The sequence below is a fragment of the Acomys russatus genome, chromosome 2, assembly GCF_903995435.1.
Source record: "Acomys russatus chromosome 2, mAcoRus1.1, whole genome shotgun sequence".
In the NCBI taxonomy this organism is placed as follows: domain Eukaryota; kingdom Metazoa; phylum Chordata; class Mammalia; order Rodentia; family Muridae; genus Acomys; species Acomys russatus.
In genome coordinates, this window is record NC_067138.1 from 9,941,952 (window position 1) to 9,963,363 (window position 21,412).

General features: G+C 45.5%; 1 protein-coding gene across 1 annotated transcript; it reads right to left on the bottom strand.

Moving 5' to 3' along the window:
- Positions 1-309: 309 nt before the first annotated feature.
- On the bottom strand, positions 310-18,756 carry Vcp (valosin containing protein). Its single transcript, XM_051158171.1, has 17 exons — positions 18,529-18,756; positions 14,055-14,166; positions 13,712-13,884; positions 12,217-12,359; positions 11,425-11,555; positions 10,035-10,166; positions 7,555-7,657; positions 6,607-6,740; positions 6,393-6,528; positions 5,603-5,715; positions 5,121-5,285; positions 4,889-5,011; positions 3,684-3,896; positions 3,182-3,490; positions 2,777-2,932; positions 784-938; positions 310-629 (listed from the first exon to the last, which is right to left on the bottom strand). The coding sequence occupies exons 1-17, from the start codon at positions 18,543-18,545 to the stop codon at positions 524-526; spliced, it is 2,421 nt and encodes an 806-aa protein (XP_051014128.1). The 5' UTR covers positions 18,546-18,756; the 3' UTR covers positions 310-523.
- Positions 18,757-21,412: the final 2,656 nt, after the last annotated feature.

The window sequence follows — 21,412 nt, forward strand, 5'->3', positions numbered from 1 at the left end:
ATTTTTTTTCCTTTTTTTTTTTCTTCTTGGTTTAGAAACTGCTTATGATTAGTCTCCCAACAGTAACTCAAAAGCATGTAAAATAAAATCAACCTACTTTCTATATAAACACCCAACAAGCTGTGGCCCCTCACCCACCCACCCAGGTTGGCTAGGGTAAGGCAGGGGCTGGGCAGCCTTGAGTGAGATACAGACGCTGTACTGGGGTGATGGTGGGGCAGGGCCTTGTTCTCACCCACAGATGACCTGCACCACCCTAAACTACAGCAGAAATGGTGTAGGCCCAAGTCCTTGCTGGTAATCCAACTCTTCACCTCCCAAATGAAAATCACTTTTATTTTATCGTTTTTGTAAATTTTTTTTGCAACAGAAAACCCCTGTCCAGAGTCTGACTGGAGCTGAACTGTTCAGACTGAGGAATGGAACAGGCCATGGGCGCCCCCTTGGTCCCTCTTGGGCAAGCGCCCCCACCCCCAGGGAACAAGGTCCAGCCAGGCCAGCTTGCTGTATGCTGGCACATCACTTAGCCATACAGGTCATCGTCATTGTCTTCTGTGTACACACTGCCACCTGTGCCACCTCCACTGCCCTGGCTGGGGCCAGCTCCACCCTGGTTCCCTGAAGGGAATCTGTATATACGAGAAAGAAGCCAAAAAAGAGGGTATGGATATGATCTATGCAAAGTTTTCACAACTACTGCTGTAGCCTCTTTATGACTCCCATCACAGTTTCTACAAATTCCCTAAACAATTTAGGAACCACCCATTGTGCCAACGAGATTACCTGAAGCTGCCGAAGCCTCGACTTTGCTGAAGCGTCTGGGCAAACATTTCATACTTCCGAATGTCATTATCACTGACAGAACGGCGGGCGAAACGCATGGCTTCCTCAAAGTGATCTCTGCGGATCTCAGGCACTGGATCATCCTCTTCTACTTCCTATAAAGTTGATAAGCACAGACCACTATGCTGGTTAGGACCTAGCTTGCACCCCCCACCCCCGCCCGTCCCCTCGCATTATTGCAGTAGCTTATTGATGTGGGTGTGACTCTAATCCAAGCTAAATCAGGGGCCAGGCCAAACTTCCTAAAAGTAGACCACTGACTGCTCTGCTAAAAAATGTGCCAGTGCATTCTGTAAATGAAAAAACTATACCTAAGGAATTCTTGTTTTTGGTTTTTTGAGACAGGCCTTGTCTGTCTTGGACTCACTCTGTAGACCAGGCTGGCCTCGAACTCAGTGACCCACCTACCTCTGCCTCCTGAATGCTGGGATTAAAGGCGTACGCTGCCGCTGCCACCACCACCCAGCAAGACTACAGTATCTTAATAAATCTTAAATTTAGAATCAAAGTGTCTTTTTGTTTTTTGCTTTTGAGACAGGGTCTCTGTCTAACAGCCCTGGCTGTCCTGGAACTTGCTTTATAGACCAGGATTGCCTCTAAATCACAGAGATCCGCCTGCCTCTGAGTCCAAATCCTGAGATTACAGGTGTGCACTACCATGACCAGCCAGACTTCAAGTGTCAACAGCTCTTCAATGGTCATTATTACATACTATGCAATAACTGCGCTACCTGGATTCCAGTACCATGCACTTTGTATTTTCCAGCCTGGAAATCCTGTCTTCATGCTCTTGAGTATCTGGATTACAGGCACAGGCGACCAATCCGCCCAGCTCCTATATATGCTTTTAAAGCCATCCTGATTCTCCAAATTCTTACAACCCTACTAGGCCTCTTATTTCTTTATTCAACGCTCTCTTCAAAACCCAGCTTAAACCCTACTCTTCTATTGAGAATTAACTCCAATTGCTGTGATTTATGAGAGTAATTCTTACCATCAATTGTTTTAATGAGTTTCTTAAGAGGAAAGAGAACTGTCACAGAGATGTTCTCTCTAAAAGATAAAGAACGCCACCTGCTCATTTCTTATTCATTTACTTATCTTCAAACAGAGTGGAACCACAGTAGAAAACAAATTACATTATAAAATTTTTACATTCTCCATTTTGGGAGTCCATAAATTCCTTTCTTTCTGTCCTTCTGGGCAAAGTCCAGACTCTTTAAAAATCCTATTCCAGGGGGCTGGAGAGATGGCGCAGCAGTTAAGAGCACTAGGCTTCTCTTGCAGAGAACCCAGATTCAATTCTCAGCACCTATATGGTAGTTCACAACTGTCTTTAACTCTGGCTCCAGGGGATCGGGCACTCTCACAAAGACATACACATGGGCAAACACCAGTGCACATAAAATTAAAAAAATAAAAATAAGCCAGGTGGTGGAGCATGCCTTTAATGCCAGCACTTGGGAGGCAGAGACAGGCAGATCTGAGTTTGAGGCCAGCCTGGTCTACAAAGCCAAGTCCAGGACAGCCAAAGCCACACAGAGAAATGCTGTCTTGGGGGGAAAAAATTTAAAATACATAAATAAATATGACATCCTCCTCTATGTGTTACACAATTATACTTTCATTTCCCTTCCAGCATCAAGCTTAAACTGAGCATACAGCCAACCCATCTCTTTCTATGTGGGTTCACTTCCTGTTTTTGAGACAATCTCATGTAATCCAGGTTGGCCTTGCACTTCTGATCTATTTGCCTTTACCACTGAGAGCTGGAACAGGGATGCACCACACCCAGCTTAGTTATTCAGTCTTCATTTTCTTGGATACCCTGCTTAACATCTCAGGCAAAGGATGTTCCTAATGCCTTTACTCTCAACTATGGGTAATGGAGAGTCTCTAAACTGGCACATTTGGACGAAGAGCACCGACTCACCATAGCTGATGGATTTGTCTGTCTCTCTCGTTCTCGCCTAATCTCACTCTCAATAGATTCACGAATGGCCAGTTTACAAGCACGTTGGCAAATCTCTGTCAGATCAGCTCCAGAAAAGCCATTAGTCATCTTAGCCAGGAACTCCAAATCCACATCCTAAAGGAAGCAAAGAACTACTTTAGCATTGTGTCTTCTGTAGAATCCAGACCTTTGGGCTACCCCCTCTAAGCACATTTGTTCCTGCCTTTGCCACCCCATTTATTCTGTATTCCTCTATTGTCTTAATATTCAATCTGTTCCCTTTAGCTGACCCACAAACACCCAATGACATTCAATCCAGGAATCTAAGAACACTCCACATTAGCTTCGTAGAAAAGTCGGTATGGCCGACAACTCTGCACCTGCCTTGGCAACTGGGGACTTGCGCAGGTTGGCTTTTAGGATGGCAACACGGGACTTCTCATCAGGAAGTGGGATATAGATAAGCTGATCAAGGCGACCAGGTCTTAGGATGGCAGGGTCAATGATGTCAGGCCGGTTGGTAGCTCCAATAATAAACACGTTCTTCTTTGTGGACATCCCGTCCATCTCTGTTAGGATCTGATTGATGACTCGGTCAGCAGCTCCACCACCATCTCCAATGTTACCTCCACGAGCCTTAGCAATAGAGTCTAACTCATCAAAGAAGAGGACACAGGGGGCAGCTTGTCGTGCCTGGAAGAGAGAGAGAGAGAGACCAACTCAAATGCTAACACAGCTACGTTTCTCAAACTTTAGAAAGAAAACCAAGTAACCAACAATGCCAACTATAAAATGCTGCCAGTAATAGGGTTTTTTACTCTGGAGACAGCCTCTTATCCCACTTGTCCCCAAATACATGAACATCAGTTGGCCTCTAATAGCTCACCTTGTCAAAAATTTCCCTGACATTGGCCTCAGACTCCCCAAACCACATGGTGAGCAGCTCAGGACCCTTGATGGAGATGAAGTTAGCCTGGCATTCATTAGCAATGGCTTTGGCCAGCAAGGTTTTCCCACAGCCAGGAGGTCCATAGAAAAGAACACCTTTGGAAGGAGTCATGCCAAATTTGAGGAATTTGTCTGGATGCTCCACAGGATACTAGAAGAAAAGCAAACATCATTTAAGGGCAACCTCCATATTGTAAATAAAATACTCATCAGAAGCATATCATCTTTATGGTATACCCTGTGGTCCAAGATCCAAGTTTTTAAAAGATAGGCTCTTATGCTGGCTAGACATAACAACTTCACATACAAACTAAAGTTATCTAAAAGGAGGAAACCTTAATTGAGAAAATGCTTCCTTAAGATTTGGCTGTGAGGCATTTTCTTAACCAGTTATTGATGGGGAGGGTCCCACTCGTGGGTGGCTCCATCCCTGGGCAGGTGTTCCTGGGTTTTGTAAAAAAGCAGGTTAGAGCCTGACATGGTGGTGCACTTCTTTAATCCCAGCACTCAAGAGGCAGAGGCATTCAATCTCTGTGAGTTCGAGGCCAGCCTGGTCTACAAACGGAGTTCCAGGACAGCCAAAACTATACAGAGAAACCCTGTCTTGAAAACAGAAAGAAAGAGAGAAAGCAAGTTAAGGGAGCTGAAGGGATGGCTCAGAGGCTAAGAGCACTGACTGCTCTTCCAGAGGTCCTGAGTTCAATTCCCAGCAATCACATGGTGGCTCACAACAATATGATCTGATGCCCTCTTCTGACACGTAGGTGTACATGCAAATAGAACACTTATGTACATTAAATACATCTTAAAAAAAAAAAAAAAAAAAAAAAAAAAAAAAAAAAAAGCAGGTGGAACAAGACATTAAGCAGCACTCCTCCATGGCCTCTACATTAGCTCCTGCCCCCAGGTTCCTGTGCTGTTTGAATTCCTCTCCCAGTTTCTTTTGATGTACAGAAATATGGAACCCTTGCCTCCTCAACTTGCTTTTTGATCACGGTGTTATCACAGCAATAGTAAGCCTAAGACAGTTCCTTACTATTTTAAACTGTGGGCTTCTTAAGTTTTTGAGTCCGAAACCTAAAAGGTTAATTATTACATACTGAGGCAATGACCCACCATCCTAGAGTAAATTAGTCTACCTACCTGAACCAACTCCTGAAGCTCACGTTTGACATCCTCCAGGCCTCCAATGTCTTCCCAGGTTACTTGTGGCACCTCAACCACAGTTTCCCGAAGTGCTGACGGGTTGCTTTGACTCAAGGCCCACTAAGAGGGGAGTGTGAAAATGTGAGGCTGAAACTCAGGGAGTAGGGGTGGGGGAGAGGCACACAACAAAGTACACAATTTGTTCCTAACTTGGGGATATGGTCCTTACCCGGAAGTCATCCATAGTAACTGCCAGGGAATTCATGACCTCAGCATCAATGGTCTCATCCTCTAGGTCAATGAGGTCCATTTTCTTTCGGATGGCCTGTAGAGCAGCCTCTGAGCACAGAGCTGCCAAGTCAGCACCCACATGGCCATGGGTCTCATTGGCTACCTGTAAAGAGAAGATCTTGCTTACTCTCCTCAAGACCCAGCTGCAGGAGTCAGAGAGATTCCCAACTCCACCCATGATGACTCCTGTCTCTGATTCCTCCTGTTTCCTTAAAGAGGTACACTATAGCACATCTTTTACTGTCAGAAATGCTAAATATCCAACCTGGATTTGGGAGCTGGAAATAAAGCTGCTCCAACAATTCATACTTTACTTTAACACAGCAACAACTAGGAAGCATATTCCTGCCCTGAAATCATAACACTCTCCATCTAGCTCTAAAAAACTAAGCATTTGGCCAGCCATGACCACCACTCCACCTGTTCCAAGTCCACATCATCTGCCAGTTTCATGTTCTTGGTATGGATCTGAAGAATTTCCAAGCGTCCTGTAGCATCGGGGATTCCAATATCTACCTCTCTGTCAAAGCGACCTGTGGGACAATACAGGAAATAGGGATAATTCCTGGTCCACAGAAATTACTCAATAACTCTTATTTAGAGTTAGCATTAATGCCCCTCTCACTGCCTAGAACCCTTTCGGGCAAGCAGAGAGAGGTGGTTACTCTAGAGGAGTGGTTCTCCATCTCTAGGTTTTGCTCCCTTTAGCTGTGGAACAACCCTTTCATAGACCAGATATTTATATTATGACTCATAATGGTAGCAAAATTACAGTTAGAAGTAGCAGCAAAAATAGTTTTTATGGTTGAGGGCTACCACAACATGAGGAACTATATTAAAGGATCACAGCATTAACAAGATTTGAGGGCCACTGATTGAGAGGGAACACAGAACGGAAAAAAAGACCTTAGGTCCTGTCATGTCAAAGAGCTTAAAGAAATGCTGAGGAGTGAATAACTTAGATGAAAGACAGAGGTGAGATAAGAAAATCAAACCCAACACGACTATAGTACACCAAGAACTAAGAACAAGTTGGGCTGAGCAGCGATGGCACACATCTTTAATCCCAGCACTCAGAAGGCAGAGGCAGGCGAATCCCTGAGTTTGAGGCTAGCTCAGTATACAGAGTTACAGGATAGGCAGGGTTACACAGAGAAATCCAGTCTTGAAAACCCTCCCAAAAAAGATGGAAAGAATTTGAGGTCTTTACCGAATCGCCGTAGGGCAGGGTCAATGCTATTGGGTCTATTGGTTGCAGCCATAACTATCACATGTGCTCTCTGCTTCAGGCCATCCATGAGGGTCAACAACTGAGACACGATACGACGTTCCACTTCCCCGTGAGTCTGTGAGAACAGTATGTTTGGTTAGAAGCTAAGTGAGGACTTTTCATGTCCCTACCATCCCCTTAGGTAAGTTCCTACTTTCTCTCTTTTGGGTGCAATGGCATCAAGCTCATCAATGAAAATGATAGCAGGAGCATTCTTCTCAGCTTCCTCAAAAGCTTTACGAAGGTTGCTCTCAGACTCACCAGCCAATTTACTCATGATCTCAGGACCTGAAAGACACAGAACAATGACCAGTGAGATGGTTCAACAGGTCAAGGTGCTTGTTGCCAACCCAATGCCCTGAGTCATGGACCCAACACGGTAGAAAGAAAGAACTAATCCCCCCAAGTTGTCTTCTGACTTCCATGTGTGCATAGACGCACAATAAATCAGTAAGTTTTTTGGTGTTTTTTTGTTTGTTTGTTTTTTTTTTTTTTTTTTGTTTTGTTTTGTTTTTCCGTGGCAGGGTTTCTCTGTGTAGCCTTGGCTATCCTGGACTCTCTTTGTAGATCAGGCTGGCACTGAACTCATTGGTGATCTGCTTGCCTCTTACTGAGTACTGGGATTATAGGTGTGAGCCACCGTGGCCAGCAAAGTTATTTTTTAAGACAATGACAATGGCATGCATATTCCCACACTAAACAAGCACACGTATACACACAATAAAGCTAAAAATTAGACTGGAGAGGTGACTCAGTGGTTAAGAGCACTGGCTGTTCAGTCCCAGGTTCAACCTCAGCACCTACATGGTGGTTCATGACATCTGTAACTCCAGTTCTAGGGGACCTGATACTGTCCCTTTTGGCCTCCTCAGGCATTGAACACATATAGTACATAGACATCCAGACAAAACCCCAATAGCCTTAAAATAATTTCTTTAGTTGGGCGTGGTGGCACACACCTTTAATCTCAACACCCAGGAGGCAGAGGCAGATGGATCTCTGTGAGTTATTTTCTTTAACATGCTGAAGGTGCAAATGGTTCCATAAAGGGCCCAGCTCAGAAACAGGTCTGGTCAGGCACAAGATAAATCAAGTTTCTTACCATTGATCAGGAAGAAGAAGGCTCCAGTTTCATTTGCCACAGCTCGGGCAATCAGGGTCTTCCCTGTCCCAGGAGGTCCATATAGCAAGATTCCCCTAGGAGGCTGAGGATATAGAGTGCAGTTGCGGTCAGTTTACTTTCTCCCACTTCCACCCATCCTAAAGTAGCTTGACTAGGACACTAGTACGCATGAGAACGAGGGGGCTGATGCAATTAAGAAAAAACCTTTGGGGGCTAGAGAGATGGCTCAGCATTTAAGAGCACTGGCTGCTCTTCTATAAAACTCAGTTTGATGGTGGCTGACAAGCAATCCTAACTCCAGTTCCAGGGGATCTGATGCCTTCTTCTGGCCTCTGAACACTGAAAGCTCGTGGTGCGGTCATACATAAGAAATAACATGCATACACATAAAACATTCTTTAAACACCATCTTCCCACATACACCTGTAGAGACGTAAGATTATTTATCATGTATACAGTATTCTGCCTGCATGTATGTTTGCATGCCAGAAGAGGGCATCAGATCTCACTATAGATGGTTATAAACTACCATGTGGGTGCTAGGAACTGAGCTCAGGTCCTCTAGAAAAGCAGCCAGTGTCTGTAACTTGAGCCATCTCTCCAGCTCCATATAAAATAATTTTAAAAAGAACAAGCAAGCCTTTGAGACATATTTAGAAGCCAGGGATGGTGGCACATGCCTTTAATCTCAGCACTTGAGAGGCAGAGGCAGGTGGATTTCTGTGAGTTCAAGGCCACCCTGGTCTACAGCCAGGGCTACACAGAGAAAAACCCTGTCTCTAAAAAAACAAAACAAACAAAAAGGGAAACACTTTTAGAATCCCAGCTGAGGAGGGTAAGGTAGAAGGACTGCAGGCTTCAGGCCTGACTAGATAGATTACAATGGGAACAAAGAGGCAAATGTGGTTGCACACATCTTTAATCCCAGCACTCAAGGAGAGGCTGGCAGATCTGAATTGGAGGCTAACCTTGTCTACATACTGAGTTCCAGGATAGTCAGGGATACACCCCTCTGTAGCCCAAAGCAAGCAAGCAAGCAAACAAACAAACCACAAAGGAATGAGCTTTGTTTTGTTTTTTGAGACAGGGTTTCTCTGTGTAGTTATCCTGGCTTGTCTTGTCTGGGGACTCACTTTGTAGACCAGGCTGGCCTCGAACTCACAGCGATCCACCTGCCTCTGCCTCCAGAGTGCTGGGATTAAAGGTGTGTATCACCACGCCCGGACAAAGAATGAGTCTTTAGAAATAAATACTAATGAGACAATCAAATAAGTTCTTGCTAGTGGCAGGAGAAGTGATGCCAGGGGGATAGTAGCATGTATAAATGCAACTTGCATTGTTTAATGGACAGCCTTAAAAGAGTCATGCCTGGGTTTTGGGGTTTTCAAGACAGGGTTTCTCTGTGTAGCCTTGGCTGTCTTGGACTTGGCTTTGTAAACCAGGCTGGCCTAAACTCAGAGATCCCTGCCTCTGCCTCCCAGAGTGCTGGGATTACAGGCATGCACCACCACGAACAGGTGCTTGGCTTTTTGTTTTTGTTTTAATTTAATCCTTATGTGCCTACCATGTAAAGATAGTGAAAAGTAAGTTATGCCAAGGGCTCAATTTTTGACAAAGCTGTGTCCAAAACATTTAATAAAGCAAGGTGTGTTTTTTACTGTTAGAGATTTTCACTCAAGTGTTGACAATCTTTTAGGACAGTGGTTCTCGATCTGTGGGTCATGACCACTGGACAACACACATTTCCAGCGGTCTTAGGAACCCTCAACCGTTAATTTCCGTTGCTAGTTCATAGCTGCGGTCTTGCTATTGCGCAGCGTCAGTCCCTAAGACCGTCAAAACAGTTCTTTCCTGACAGTGGCAGCCCGCAGGCTCAGAACCAGACTCAACATCAGATTAAAATTTCTTTTTTCAAAACAGGATTTCTCTGTGTAGCCTTGGCTGTCCTGGCACTATCTCTGTAGACCAGGGCTGGCCCCAAATTCTGCATCTGAATTGCTGGGATTGAAGGCATGTTACCAAAACTGATTAAAACCAACTAGAACTTTTCCTCTCAAACTGCCCACTTGTATGCTTACTAGGCAAACTACTCACTTCACCTTCAGTGTACTCTATTACATAAACAAAGGGCAGAAACTATATTCTAGGCAGGTGGTTCTCAAATGTTTAAAATCAGGATCCTAATACTCCATAAATTTCCTTCCTTTTTTTTGAGTAATGGTCTACAAAGACTAGCAAACTTAGTTAAATTTTTAATAGGGTCCATAAGAACTGTTATTTTAAATATATTAAATGTGTGTGTGTATACATATATGACAATCAATAGCTCTAATGAATTTGGAACATTCTGTAAACCTAAAATTATTGCCTCTTTAAGCCATCTATGGAACCAGTTACACACCACTGATAAGACACTTTAAGCACCATGTTGGACTCCTCACAGAACTTAGAACACTCACCTTCACACCAATTGCCTTAAAGAGCGCCGGATGTCTCAGTGGCAGTTCCACCATTTCCTTTATCTGAGCTAGCTGCTTCCTGCAGCCTCCAATGTCATCATAGCCTACTTCATTCAGAGACTCCTCCTCATCCTGCATGTGGAGGGCGCAAAGAACAAACCAACAAAAACAGGAATAGTTTTGTCAGCAAAAATACAAGTTTTTCAAATCCTCCCACTATTTGGTGTGGGAAAATATGCTGCCTGAGAAGATTCCCTTCTACGGGGATCTCATCTTAAGCCAGGCAGAGTGGCACATACCTGTAATCTCTGCACTGTGAAGAAGAGGCAGAAAGACTGAATTTGAGGCCAGCCCAGGCCACAAAGGGAGTGAATTCCAGGGACAGGGGGATGACAACAACACCCAAACTGTCCCTTTTTACAATTGTAGTCTTATAAGGGATCCCTAAGAAAAATTAAAGCTGATCTACACATGATTGGGCCCATCAACACCCCTATTCTGAATGGGGTGGGGTGAGAGGAGCTATAGGAATTAACAGCTGCTAGAAGACAGAATCATTTTTTGTTTTTATCTTTTTGAGACAGGGTCTCTCTGTGTAGCCTTGGCTGTCCTGGACTCACTTTGTAGACCAGGCTGACCTCAAACTCACAGCGATCCACCTGCCTCTGCCTCCCAAGTGCTGGGATTAAAGGCATGTGCCGGCACACACAGCCAGTATCATTTCTTTATGGTATAGCCACAGGTAAACTGTAGCTGTTCAATAATCCACCCATAGCCATGATCAACTCTAAATACATTCAGTAGGCTAGAGACAGACAGACAGACAGACACACACACAAGGGGGACGGGGAGTGGGTGGTGGTGGGGTAGGGTGGGGGGGAGAAAAGGAAGAAATTGGATAGGAAAAGGAGATGAAAGAAGTAATGATGAGGAATAATATGATCAAATACAGCCAGGTAGGTGCTGAGAATGGCACCCAGGTCCCCTGGAAGAGCAGCCAATGCTCTTAACCACCAAGTCACAGATCATTTATATTTTTTTGAGACAGGATCTCACTTCATAGATCATCATCCTGGACTTAAACTTAGAGCAATACTCCCACCTCCACCTCCTAAGCATTATCAGCACACTCAGTGCCCATCATTTACATCTTTTAGACTTTCTCTCAAATTCCTAGCATTGGATTCTTTTCTTCCATAAGGCCATCTAATTCTAAAAGCATTCAGCTCGACAACCACTGCAATGCCACCTGAGTGGGAATGGAATTGGGAGATGAGGATGTGTTTCACTGCAGAACTTGCCTAACATGTGCGAGGTCCTAGGTACAATTCCTCAGCACCACAAACAGAAAAAAAGTAAAACTGGGAGCAGGGATTAAGGAGTAACTCACCTCTCGCTTGATTGGCTCCCCTTCACAGTGGATTACTGTGTCTGGAGCAACAATACAGTAGGGGCTGGGATCTGTCTCTACTACTTTGAACTCCACAGCACGCATCCCACCTCGGACAAGGAAAATATCTCCTATGATACAAAGCAATACAAATACAATTAGAAGCGTACAGTACAAGACCAAGTAAAGAGGCTAGAGAGATGGCTCAGCAGTTAAAAGCACTGTCTGCTCTTCCAGAGGACCTGGATTCAGTTCCCAGCACCCACATGGCAGTTTTCAACTGTCTGTGACTTCAGTTCCAAGGACCTGACAGCTCCACAGACATAAATCCAAACGAAACACCAATGCACATAAAATACATAAAAATTTAAAATTAGTGTAACAAGATCAAGTGAAAATTCTTCACCAGACCTCCATGGCTCAGTAGGCATCACTTACACCTTCCTTCCCTATACCAGGCAATAGTAAAACTCTATATTACATTCTTTACTGCTTAAGACTAGTAGACACAAATGAAATGACAAAAGCCCTTTTTAACATTTAGGGCATAGACAGCCTAAGGTTTCACTACAACTGATAATGGTAGAGCTGTACAGTTTCAATGAACAGCAAAAGCAGATCATCCTTCAGAGATACATGAGAACTGCCTACAGTACTGGTGCTCAGTAGGGAGGTAAAAGGGCAGACAACTGAATATGCATGCAGGATACACATATGCATACTCATACATATGAAAATAACATGCAACTGTTTACTCAAGTAACAACCATTCCTAAACTCAGTTTCTCTCACCTTTCCGGATGGGCCGATAAGCTTCCAGGAAGTACGGCTTAAGGTATACCTCAAAGAGATTGCCAGTGATGCCTTCCACCGTGTCATCGATGGGCAGCACGTGGATACGTTTGCCGTACTTTACATCTGGGCATGGCTGGATGCTGAGGATGACAAGCAGACTCCACATTACCAACCACACTGCAGCCCCAAGCACTGGGTGTCCGAAAGGGCCTGGCACAGAAAGCTGATGGCAAGCGAAAGAGAAAAGGCAGGGATGGCCTTAGGTGAAGAGAGGAAGGAAGCAGGGTGGGGGAAAGGGAACAGCCAAGCAGACTAAGACAGGTCACAGTCATGAGATAACAGAAGTCCACTCATCACTAAGCCAAAATTGAGAGTATGTGGAAGCCCCACATGTGTACCACTCTACCACTGGAGTCTTCAATATGGGATACTCAAGAATGATAATCCTTCTAGCAAATACTGACCATTTCCCACCTTTCCAGAAAGTACTGAGATTACTGGGATATAGGTATGTGCCACCATGTCTAGCTTTCTAGCTAATGTTGATATTCCAGCATTATAGGGGGAGGGGCAAGTCTTGACAAGTCAATAAAAAATTGTGATGCCAGTGAAAGACACGAAAAACTAATCTCAACCACAGGATCAAAACACTACAAGAAATTAATGGCCCTGGCCAGGTAAATGGAGTCTGTGGAAGCCTCGGACCTAAGTGGGTAGAACACCAAAGTCACTCACACTGTGGCAATCCTAGATCTAGTTATAACTATGTCCTCTCCCCCAGGTTACTTATCCTTTTTGGCTTTTCTTTCCCTTTTGGAAGACAGGGTCTCACTATATAGACCATGTTAGCCTGCACTCATGTACACCTGTGTCTGTCTCCCAAGTGCTGAAATTAAAATTACATATGCACCACCAAGCCCGGCCTAGGCTCACTTATTTCAAAAGAACTCCTTCCTACTCACACCTCCACTTTATTTCAGCACTACCGCAAGCCACTAAACAGTCACAATAGTGAGAGCAGTAGATATACTGTAGAAATGTCTGCATTATCACTCATTAAGTGCACATCCTCATATAAGGCTTCCAACCCAAAGTATGAGGGAGTTATACCTTCCCAGTCAAAAAAAGAAAAGGAAAAAACAAGGAAAAAAGCCAGGGAAATGCTGATTTGCCCTACAGATCATGCAGAAGTAGTTTTTTGTTTGTTTGTTTTTGTTTTCTCTGTGTAGACTTGGCTGTCTTGGACTCACTTTGTAGACCAGGATGGCTGCCAACTCAGTGACACATCTGCCTCTGCCTCCTTGAGTGATGGGATTAAAGGCGTGCGCCACCACTGCCCAGCCCCAGATTTTGAAGTCTAGAACTCTGGAAACCTGAGTCTTCCCATGACCAGATGGACTTCCTACATCTGCAGCTGGCAAAGACTGCATCCTCGCTGTAACGCAGGCTATGATGTCTATAAGAAGACCCCATCCCCCACCCTCATACGCACCTGATGACATCCCCTAGGCGAACACGGAGGTTATTCCGAACAACTCTATTCATTCGAATCTTCTCATCAGAACACGTGTCATCAGAAAGCACAATGCACACAGCTTCCCGTCTCTTCTTTCCTTTTAGCAATACTGTGTCACCTCGGAACAACTGCAGTTCATCCATCTTGGGCTTAAAACAAAGTTAAGGACTTTGGGTCACTGAAAGTAAAAGAAGCCCTCTAGGCTAGAATTCCCTACAAACCCCACTTTTATCTGCCACTGCAAGGAAAATGACAAAAGAAAGCTGGAGAAACCTCTCTAGTTAAATGCAGTAAAGACTGGACTATATACCCAACGTACCTGAGACAAGGACACCACACTGTTATCTTCATTGATGGCTTCATCAACAATTAACCGATTGGGACGGTTCTTCTGTTTGAGAATGGCTGTTGATAAATCATCACCTTTTGAACTAGAAGGAAAAACAACGAGGTCAGGCCTAACTGATACTAAGCCCCATCAATCTCTAAATTTCACTTAGGCAAGAAAGAATGGATAGACAAAGCTTAAAAGCACAGATAGAAGAAATCCAGTCAAGTTATTGAGGAATTTAGTCAGCATTTACTTCATTCCTATTTCAGCATCTTAGCATTTTGAATGCTGCTGTTCTGTTAGGCCCCAAGGGATCCTATCCCAAGGTCAGGAAACTGGCCAAAGAATATTAAAAGACATTACAGAAGGCTCAACAGAAACCAATAGAAAAATCAGTCTTAGACTATAGAGAACAGGAGCTCTACAGTCAAATCGTTAGGTCTAAATTCCAACTCTGGCAATGCTTAGCTGTGATCTAAGTTAGTTGGCCTCTCTGGACTTTGATTTTCTCATCTGTAAAATGGAGACTATAACAACATACCTCAAGGTTGAGATTAAAAAATGTAAATGCTTTCATAACGCCTGGCACATGGTCACTATGATTAATTACAGAGCTTTGAAAAAGTTATCTCATTGCTTGTCTTCCAAGGGAATGAAGTGAGCCAGACAAGGCTTAGAGTGGTCATGTTCCTCCAAACCAATTTTTATCACTATCCTCCTCGAAAAAATAAACCCAATGAATCCAAGAGTATTTCCTAGTACCACAAGAACACCAAGCACAAAACAAAAAAATTACAACAAAAAGTAATACACAACAGTATAAAAATACATCTTCAGAAAGAGGATCTAACTCAAAAGGAGCTTCCTGGCATTTCTGCAAAAGCACATGGTTATTGTTAATTCAGAAACAAAAATCAAGAAATTTTGAAAAGTGGGAAAATTCAAATTTTCTCACTTAAATTAAGAAACTAAGTTGCTTCCTAAAGTTTATTGCCATGCATTAATTATATGCTGCGTTGTTTTCACTGACATCTCATTACCTGCACATGCTTTTAGATTAACCCTCGCCCTCTGTCCCTCTCCCACTGATCCCCTTCCTCTTCCTAGCAACTGCCCTTTCGTAATTCTCTGTGTGTGATCCAATTCGTTGAAGAACTTATATAATGAGGGGTTATTTACAGGAACAACTTATCAGCATCTAAACTACTTTTGGAAATGTGTCCCTTTACCTCAGCAAACATTAGTTGCTGGTAATGCCTAAGGGACTGGTAGGGCTTTTTGGGCCCCTCCTCCAAACAACTAATTTCCTAGAAGCTGGTGTTTGTTAGTCACTAGACAGTGATACTAATTTCCTTCTTTCTGCATTTACTTACGTCTGTCGACTATTATACTATGACACTTGCCCTCTCCTTCCACCATGTGTTCAATGGATTGGATGTACACTGTCAGGTCTGGCAGCAGGTCCCTTTACCTACCAGGCCATCTCTCTGCAACCTATGTTGTAACTAGCCCATTGTCAGCCTTCACTCACTAGACTGAGTGGACTCTCCCTGTGAAAAGTTACATCTGGCCAGGCACGGTGGTACAAGCCTTTATCTCAGCATTTGGGAGGCAGAGGCAGGAAGGTATCTGTGGTTTTGAAGCCAGATTGGTCTACAGAGTTCCAGGCCAGGGATATCCTATCTCACCAAAAAGAAACAAAGGCTTTCTTCCAAGGTTTGAGAAACATGAGTATTATGAGAAACAGAGGTCAAACAATGGAAAAAGCAAATGTGGAGAAAAAAACTATTTGACAAATTAATGAAAACCAGGCATAATGTAGTTCATGCCTGTATGTCAGGAATCGGCAGAAAGTTCCAGACCAGGCTGAGCTGTATTATCAAGACTTGTTTCAATAATAGTAGTAATCATAAATGGGTATCTACAAAGCACATTATTCTAGGAGCTGAGATGAGACAGCAAAACCAAACAAAAATGCACTGCCACTGGAAACATCTGACCCCGACTTACAGATTATTTTGCTGACTTTTTGTTGTCCAATGAAGGGTCTTGCTATCTATAGCCCTGCCTGGCTATATAAACCAAGATGACCCTCAACTGGCAGTGACTCTCCTGTCTTTGCCTCCTGATTACAGTCACAGGCATGCATTACTACACTCAGCTACGTTACCATTACTTTAGATAACTAGTTTCCCAGAGTTGTTTCCTTAGCTGTAACTTGCCTCCTTCATTCACTTTGGCCACAATGTTGTTGAGATCCCAAAAATAAATATTTGCAAATCCACCAAATGTTTTACTTCCCCCATGTATCAAAATGCCTTCCCCCAACTGGGAATGCAGGCCTTTAATCCCAGAGGCAGGCAGATCTCTGAGTTTAAGGCCAGCCTGGTCTACAGAGTGAGTCCAGGACAGCTACATAGAGAAACCGTGTGTGTGTGTGCGCGCGTGTGTGTGTAAAACAACAAACAAACAAAAACACAAAACCTTCCCCCAGAGGCCGCCCATGGTCTTGTGTAGTGCCTCAAGTTATCACTTAGTATTTATTCTCAAAACTGCACTTCAGGGCAAACTCCAATTTGCCTACCAGTCCAGACCCTGGCTCTAGAGATGAGTGTGGAAGGCCCTTAATGGCCTATAATCCTCCAAGTACCCTAGAGATTAGCGCTAGTATCCTCCAAACGAACTGAGGGCACTGCATATATGGTTTATTTTTAGAGAAATCTCCTATCATCTGCATGACTCAGGTCCTTTCCAGAACTTAAGACCACAAAAGGGAACTTGGAAATTCAGGTAAGGACCACCAAGATGACCTAAAGGTGAAACTGCTTATGATGCCAGATCTCAGGAATTTTAAAATTTCTAGAAATATGTCAATCATACTGTGTGGAATTCCTGAAAACTCATTATTTGAGAGATGGTGGCAGCAAAACCACAAGTTCTAAAATAGCACTGAATACATGGCTGAGTCTGAGGCCAGTTTGAGACCCTAGTATCAAAAATGAAATACTAGACAGTGGTAGCACACGCCTTCATTTCCAGCACTAGGGAGGCAGAGGCAGGCGGATCTCGGGTTCTGAGGCCAGCCTGGTCTACAGAGTGAGTTCCAGGACAGCCAAGGCTACACAGAGAAACCCTGTCACAGAAAACAAAAACAAAAATTTAACTTTAAAAAGATTTAAGTTTAAAAGCGTATTTTGTTGTTTTTTGAGACAAGACTAACCTAGAACTTGCCTTTCAAGAGCTGGGATCAAAAGTGTGCACCATCCCATCCACCCTGGCTATTTAAAGTATTAGTAGTTCTTTTAACTAAACAACTGAGTAAATACTACATCCCAAGGAAATGAAACTTAAAAACACCTCAAAACAGCGAGATGTATAAAAATAGTTTCTTACACTTGCTCGGCTTTTGTTTTTCTTTCCCCTTTGGTATAGGAAACTCTAGTTTTTAAATTGAATGGGGCTGAGGTGGCTAGGTTTTACTTGATGCTTTCCTGAGAGAGATGAAGTTGAGACCAGAAACTCCAAAGGCCCAGAAAAATTTCTCAACGTAGGTGCTTGTGGAAGAGATGTATTTTGAAGAGTTAAGCCAACTCTAATCTGCAAGTTCTGAAAGTCAGAACTACAGAAAGCAAAACAAAACCAATCTGACTTCCAACTTCAGACATCCCTAACCATAGTAAAAACAAAAAATAACAGCAAAAACTAGGTATTTACAAGCCTAGCGTGGTGGGGGCAAAATCTGCCATTTGAAGAAAGGCTCAACCTGCCCTCTCCCTAACAGCCCCTCACTACCCAGAGTGCCAAAGGCGCCAACCCAGGCTCCATCCACCAAGACCGGCCTGGGTTTCCACCCCTCCACCACCCACCCAGGTCGCCCGGCTCGGCCCTCCCTGGAGTCTCCGCACTCCTGAGGCCTTCACGTGGCCTCAAGTCCACGCCCACAGGGCCCAGCCGGGGCCTCGGGCTCGCAGTGTTTTCTCTTCTCGGGCTCCTCGGTGGTGGTGGTGGTGGTAGTGGGGAGGAGGCTTCCGCGTGTGCTCGGAGAAATGGTCGACCCGTGCGTGTCCCTGCGCCAAAGGTTCCGCGCGGGAAGTGTGGATCCCCCACCCCTGGCCCCGGCCCCGCGCCAAAGGCCTAACAAGGAGGCCGGGGCCCGCCATGCCGGGCGGGGAGAGCCGCTCGGGCCGGCCGGGGCCTGCATGACACAGCAGCACCATCTTGCCCAAGACTCCGGACCCGGCCTAGGGGGCGCGCGGGTGCACAGCCCGGCCCGAGGCCCTCACTCGCCCCTGTGCCTCTCTCTATCCCTTCCGTGTCCTCTCCCTCCCCGGGCCTAGCTTCACCCAGACGCCGCCCGGCCCCGGGGCCTAAGCCAGCGCGGCGGAGCCCGCGGTGCGCGCCGCCACCCCGCGCCCCCCTCCCGCTCCTCGCCGCCGCCCCCCGTGCACGCGCTCACACTTACTCGGCTCCGGAGGCCATGGCGCGCGCCTCTCCCGGTCGGCGGCTGTGGCGGCCCGAGGGTAACGGCTACGAGAGTGGCAGGCGACCAGGACTAGGCCCGGGGCTTGACTCTCACACAGGCGGAGGAGCAACGGCAGTGACAAAGCCCCCTCGGGCGGGCTTCCCCTCTCGCTTCCTCCCAGCGGCACCGGGGACGGCGGGCGGGCGGGCGGGCGAGCGGGCGGGCGGGCGACGCTAGCTCCTGATCCGCGAGGAAGGCAGCAGCGGCGGCTGCAAACGCTTCTTCGCTGAGACTGAGCCGAGAAGAGCCGAATCATCGGAAGGAAAGCCGCCCTCGTCCCAGCCAATCAGCGCCCGCCTTAGGCACTCGGGCCCGCCCCTCTGCGCCTCTCCCCAGCAACCCGCGGGCCGTGGCCAATCGGAAAATTCGTTTACGGCCTGGCCCCGCCCCAAGGCTGCAACACGCCTAGTAACGCCACGCCAATTGGCCGCGGCGCTACGCTTCCTCGACGCATTGGGATGCTTGGCCAATCGGCGAAAGCAACAGGCCAGACCACTGGTCAAAGGAGCCTTTAAAACCCCGGGGCTTGGCCTCTCCTACTTGGCTCCAGCTGATTGGCTCCTGAGTTTATAAGCAGCTGGAAGGACCTGGCACAATAGCTCGAACCCTTATTAGTTTATCGGGTTGTAGTGAAAACCCACATAGTCCATTTCTTACCAATCCTAGGGATCTTTACTCCACCACACTAAAAACCCTTCGTGGCTCCCTTAAAATACTGGCTCCCACGAAGGGCGTGGGTGATGGATGGGTTGGGTCTGTAATTCTAGAAGCAGAGGCTGGAGGGCTATTAGATGGGTCGGGCTGCAGTGGCGCATATCAACAAATCTAGTCTCAAAACAGTATTTAAAAAGTAAAATTTAAAGGCAGTGTGCTAGCGCATGCTTTTAATCTCGGCACTTGAGAGGCAGAGGCAGGCTGAGTTTTAAGTCAGCCTGGTCTGTTATAAAGTTAGAGCCAGCCAGGGATACAAAGCGATAGACCCTGTCTCAAAATTAAGTTAAAAAAGTAAATAAAATGTTAAAACAAAACAAACAAACAAAAAATAGCTGGGTACGGTGGGGGTACACCCTAGATCTCAGTACCCCAGAGGCTAAAGGCAGGAAGATTGAGAGTTGGAAGCCAGTTAGTGAAGCATAGCTAGACTTGGTCTACAAAAAAACCCACTAACTCTTGCCACCCCCTTCTCTGGACCCCTGGTCCTGAATCAGCAACCCCCCCCGCCCCCACCCCAGACAGGGTTTCTCTGTGTAGCCTTGGCTGTCCTGGACTCACTTTGGGGAACAGGCCACGGCAGCTCTTAATCTATTGCCACTGCACTGTCCTCTAACCACACACGGTTTAGTTTCTCGGGCTTTGGGAGTACATGCTCCTTACTGTAATGTATAACTATTTATCTGAGGACGTAGAACACTTAGGTTCAAGGTCAAGGACAACTGCAGAACACACAGCAAATCCAGCAGTGGCCAACAGCAAGAAAATCAACCATGTGCTTAAGATCCTTCTGCCCCACCCCCAAAATAACTGGCTCTCATTATAGTCAAAAGACTGTTAGCTCAGGGTGGCACCCTGACTCCCTTTACCCTTCATCTCCTACCCAGACTGACCTGAGACAGTTTGTTTCTGAGAAAACATATCTCCCCCTCTCTACATAGACCTGGATGTCCTAGAACTCACTAATGTAGACCAGGCTGGCCTCAAACCTCACCTGCCTCTGCCTCCTGAGTGCTGGGTTAAAGCTGGACTGCCAAGATGACATAGAGAAGCCCTGTCTTGAAAAACCATAAATAATAAAATAAAAATAAATAAATAAAATAAAGCTGTGTACTTGTCCTCACTTTTTTTGTTTTTGTTTTTTTCGAGACAGGGTTTCTCTGTTATCTTGGCTGTCCTGGACTCGCTTTGTAGACCAGGCTGGCCTCGAACTCAGAGATCCACCTGCCTCTGCCTCCCGAGTGCTGGGATTAAAGGTGCGCGCCACTGCGCCTGGCTTTTCCCCACCTTCTTAAGTATCAGGGAGCCAGGCATTCTTCCTTAAGAGGCCTGTCAAGGCCACTTGCCAGATCTTTGTTTCCTCTGACACCTAGCACAGATTCCTGGACTTTTGGCGTTGGTTTTTGATAGCAGAGCTAGAGAGATGGCTCAGTGGCTAAGAGCATGGAATTGCTCTCCCAGAGAACATAGGTTGGATTCCTAGCACCCAGGTCAGGTGGTTCACAACCTCCTGTAACTATAGCTCTGAGGACCCAACACCCCTGGGCTCCAAGGGCACCACACACGCATGGATAGCATACACACACAACTTAAAATAAGTAATGAAAAGTTTTAATAGTAGCTTTAGAAGGTCTATTTTACTGCTTCCCTAGAAAGACTAATGTAGTCTTGTCCCCATACTCAGTCCTCAAGCTCTTGAGGTAGACAGTGGGGTGGGACTGAATTGGAGGTTAGTCCCCAGAATCCACCCTACCAAAAGGAAAGAAGAGGGGAGTTGGAGAGACAATGAGGAGAATGGATGTTGGAAATAGAACTTTTTGGGGGGGGGGATTTATTTATTATTTTGTATACAGCGCTCTGCCTACACATACACTTACAGGCCAGAAGAGGGCATCAGATCACATTATAGATGGTTGTGAGCCACCATGTGGTTGCTGGGGATTGAACTCAGGACCTCTGAGCCATCTCTCCAACCCTCCAGTCCCAATATAGAGCTTTTTTTTTTTTTTTTTTTTTTTAGACAAGGGTTCTCTGTATAGACTTGGCTGTCCTAGACTCACATTGTAGACCAGGCTGGCCTTGAACTCACAGCAATCTGCCTGCCTCTGCCTCT

Excerpts from the sequence above, each read along its gene's own strand:
- Vcp (XM_051158171.1), bottom strand. Across the intron at positions 12,360-13,711 it reads CGCCTAGGGGATGTCATCAG|CATCCAGCCATGCCCAGATG; the intron begins GTGCGTATGAGG and ends TGTCATCCTCAG. Across the intron at positions 11,556-12,216 it reads TTATCGGCCCATCCGGAAAG|GAGATATTTTCCTTGTCCGA; the intron begins GTGAGAGAAACT and ends TTTGTATCATAG.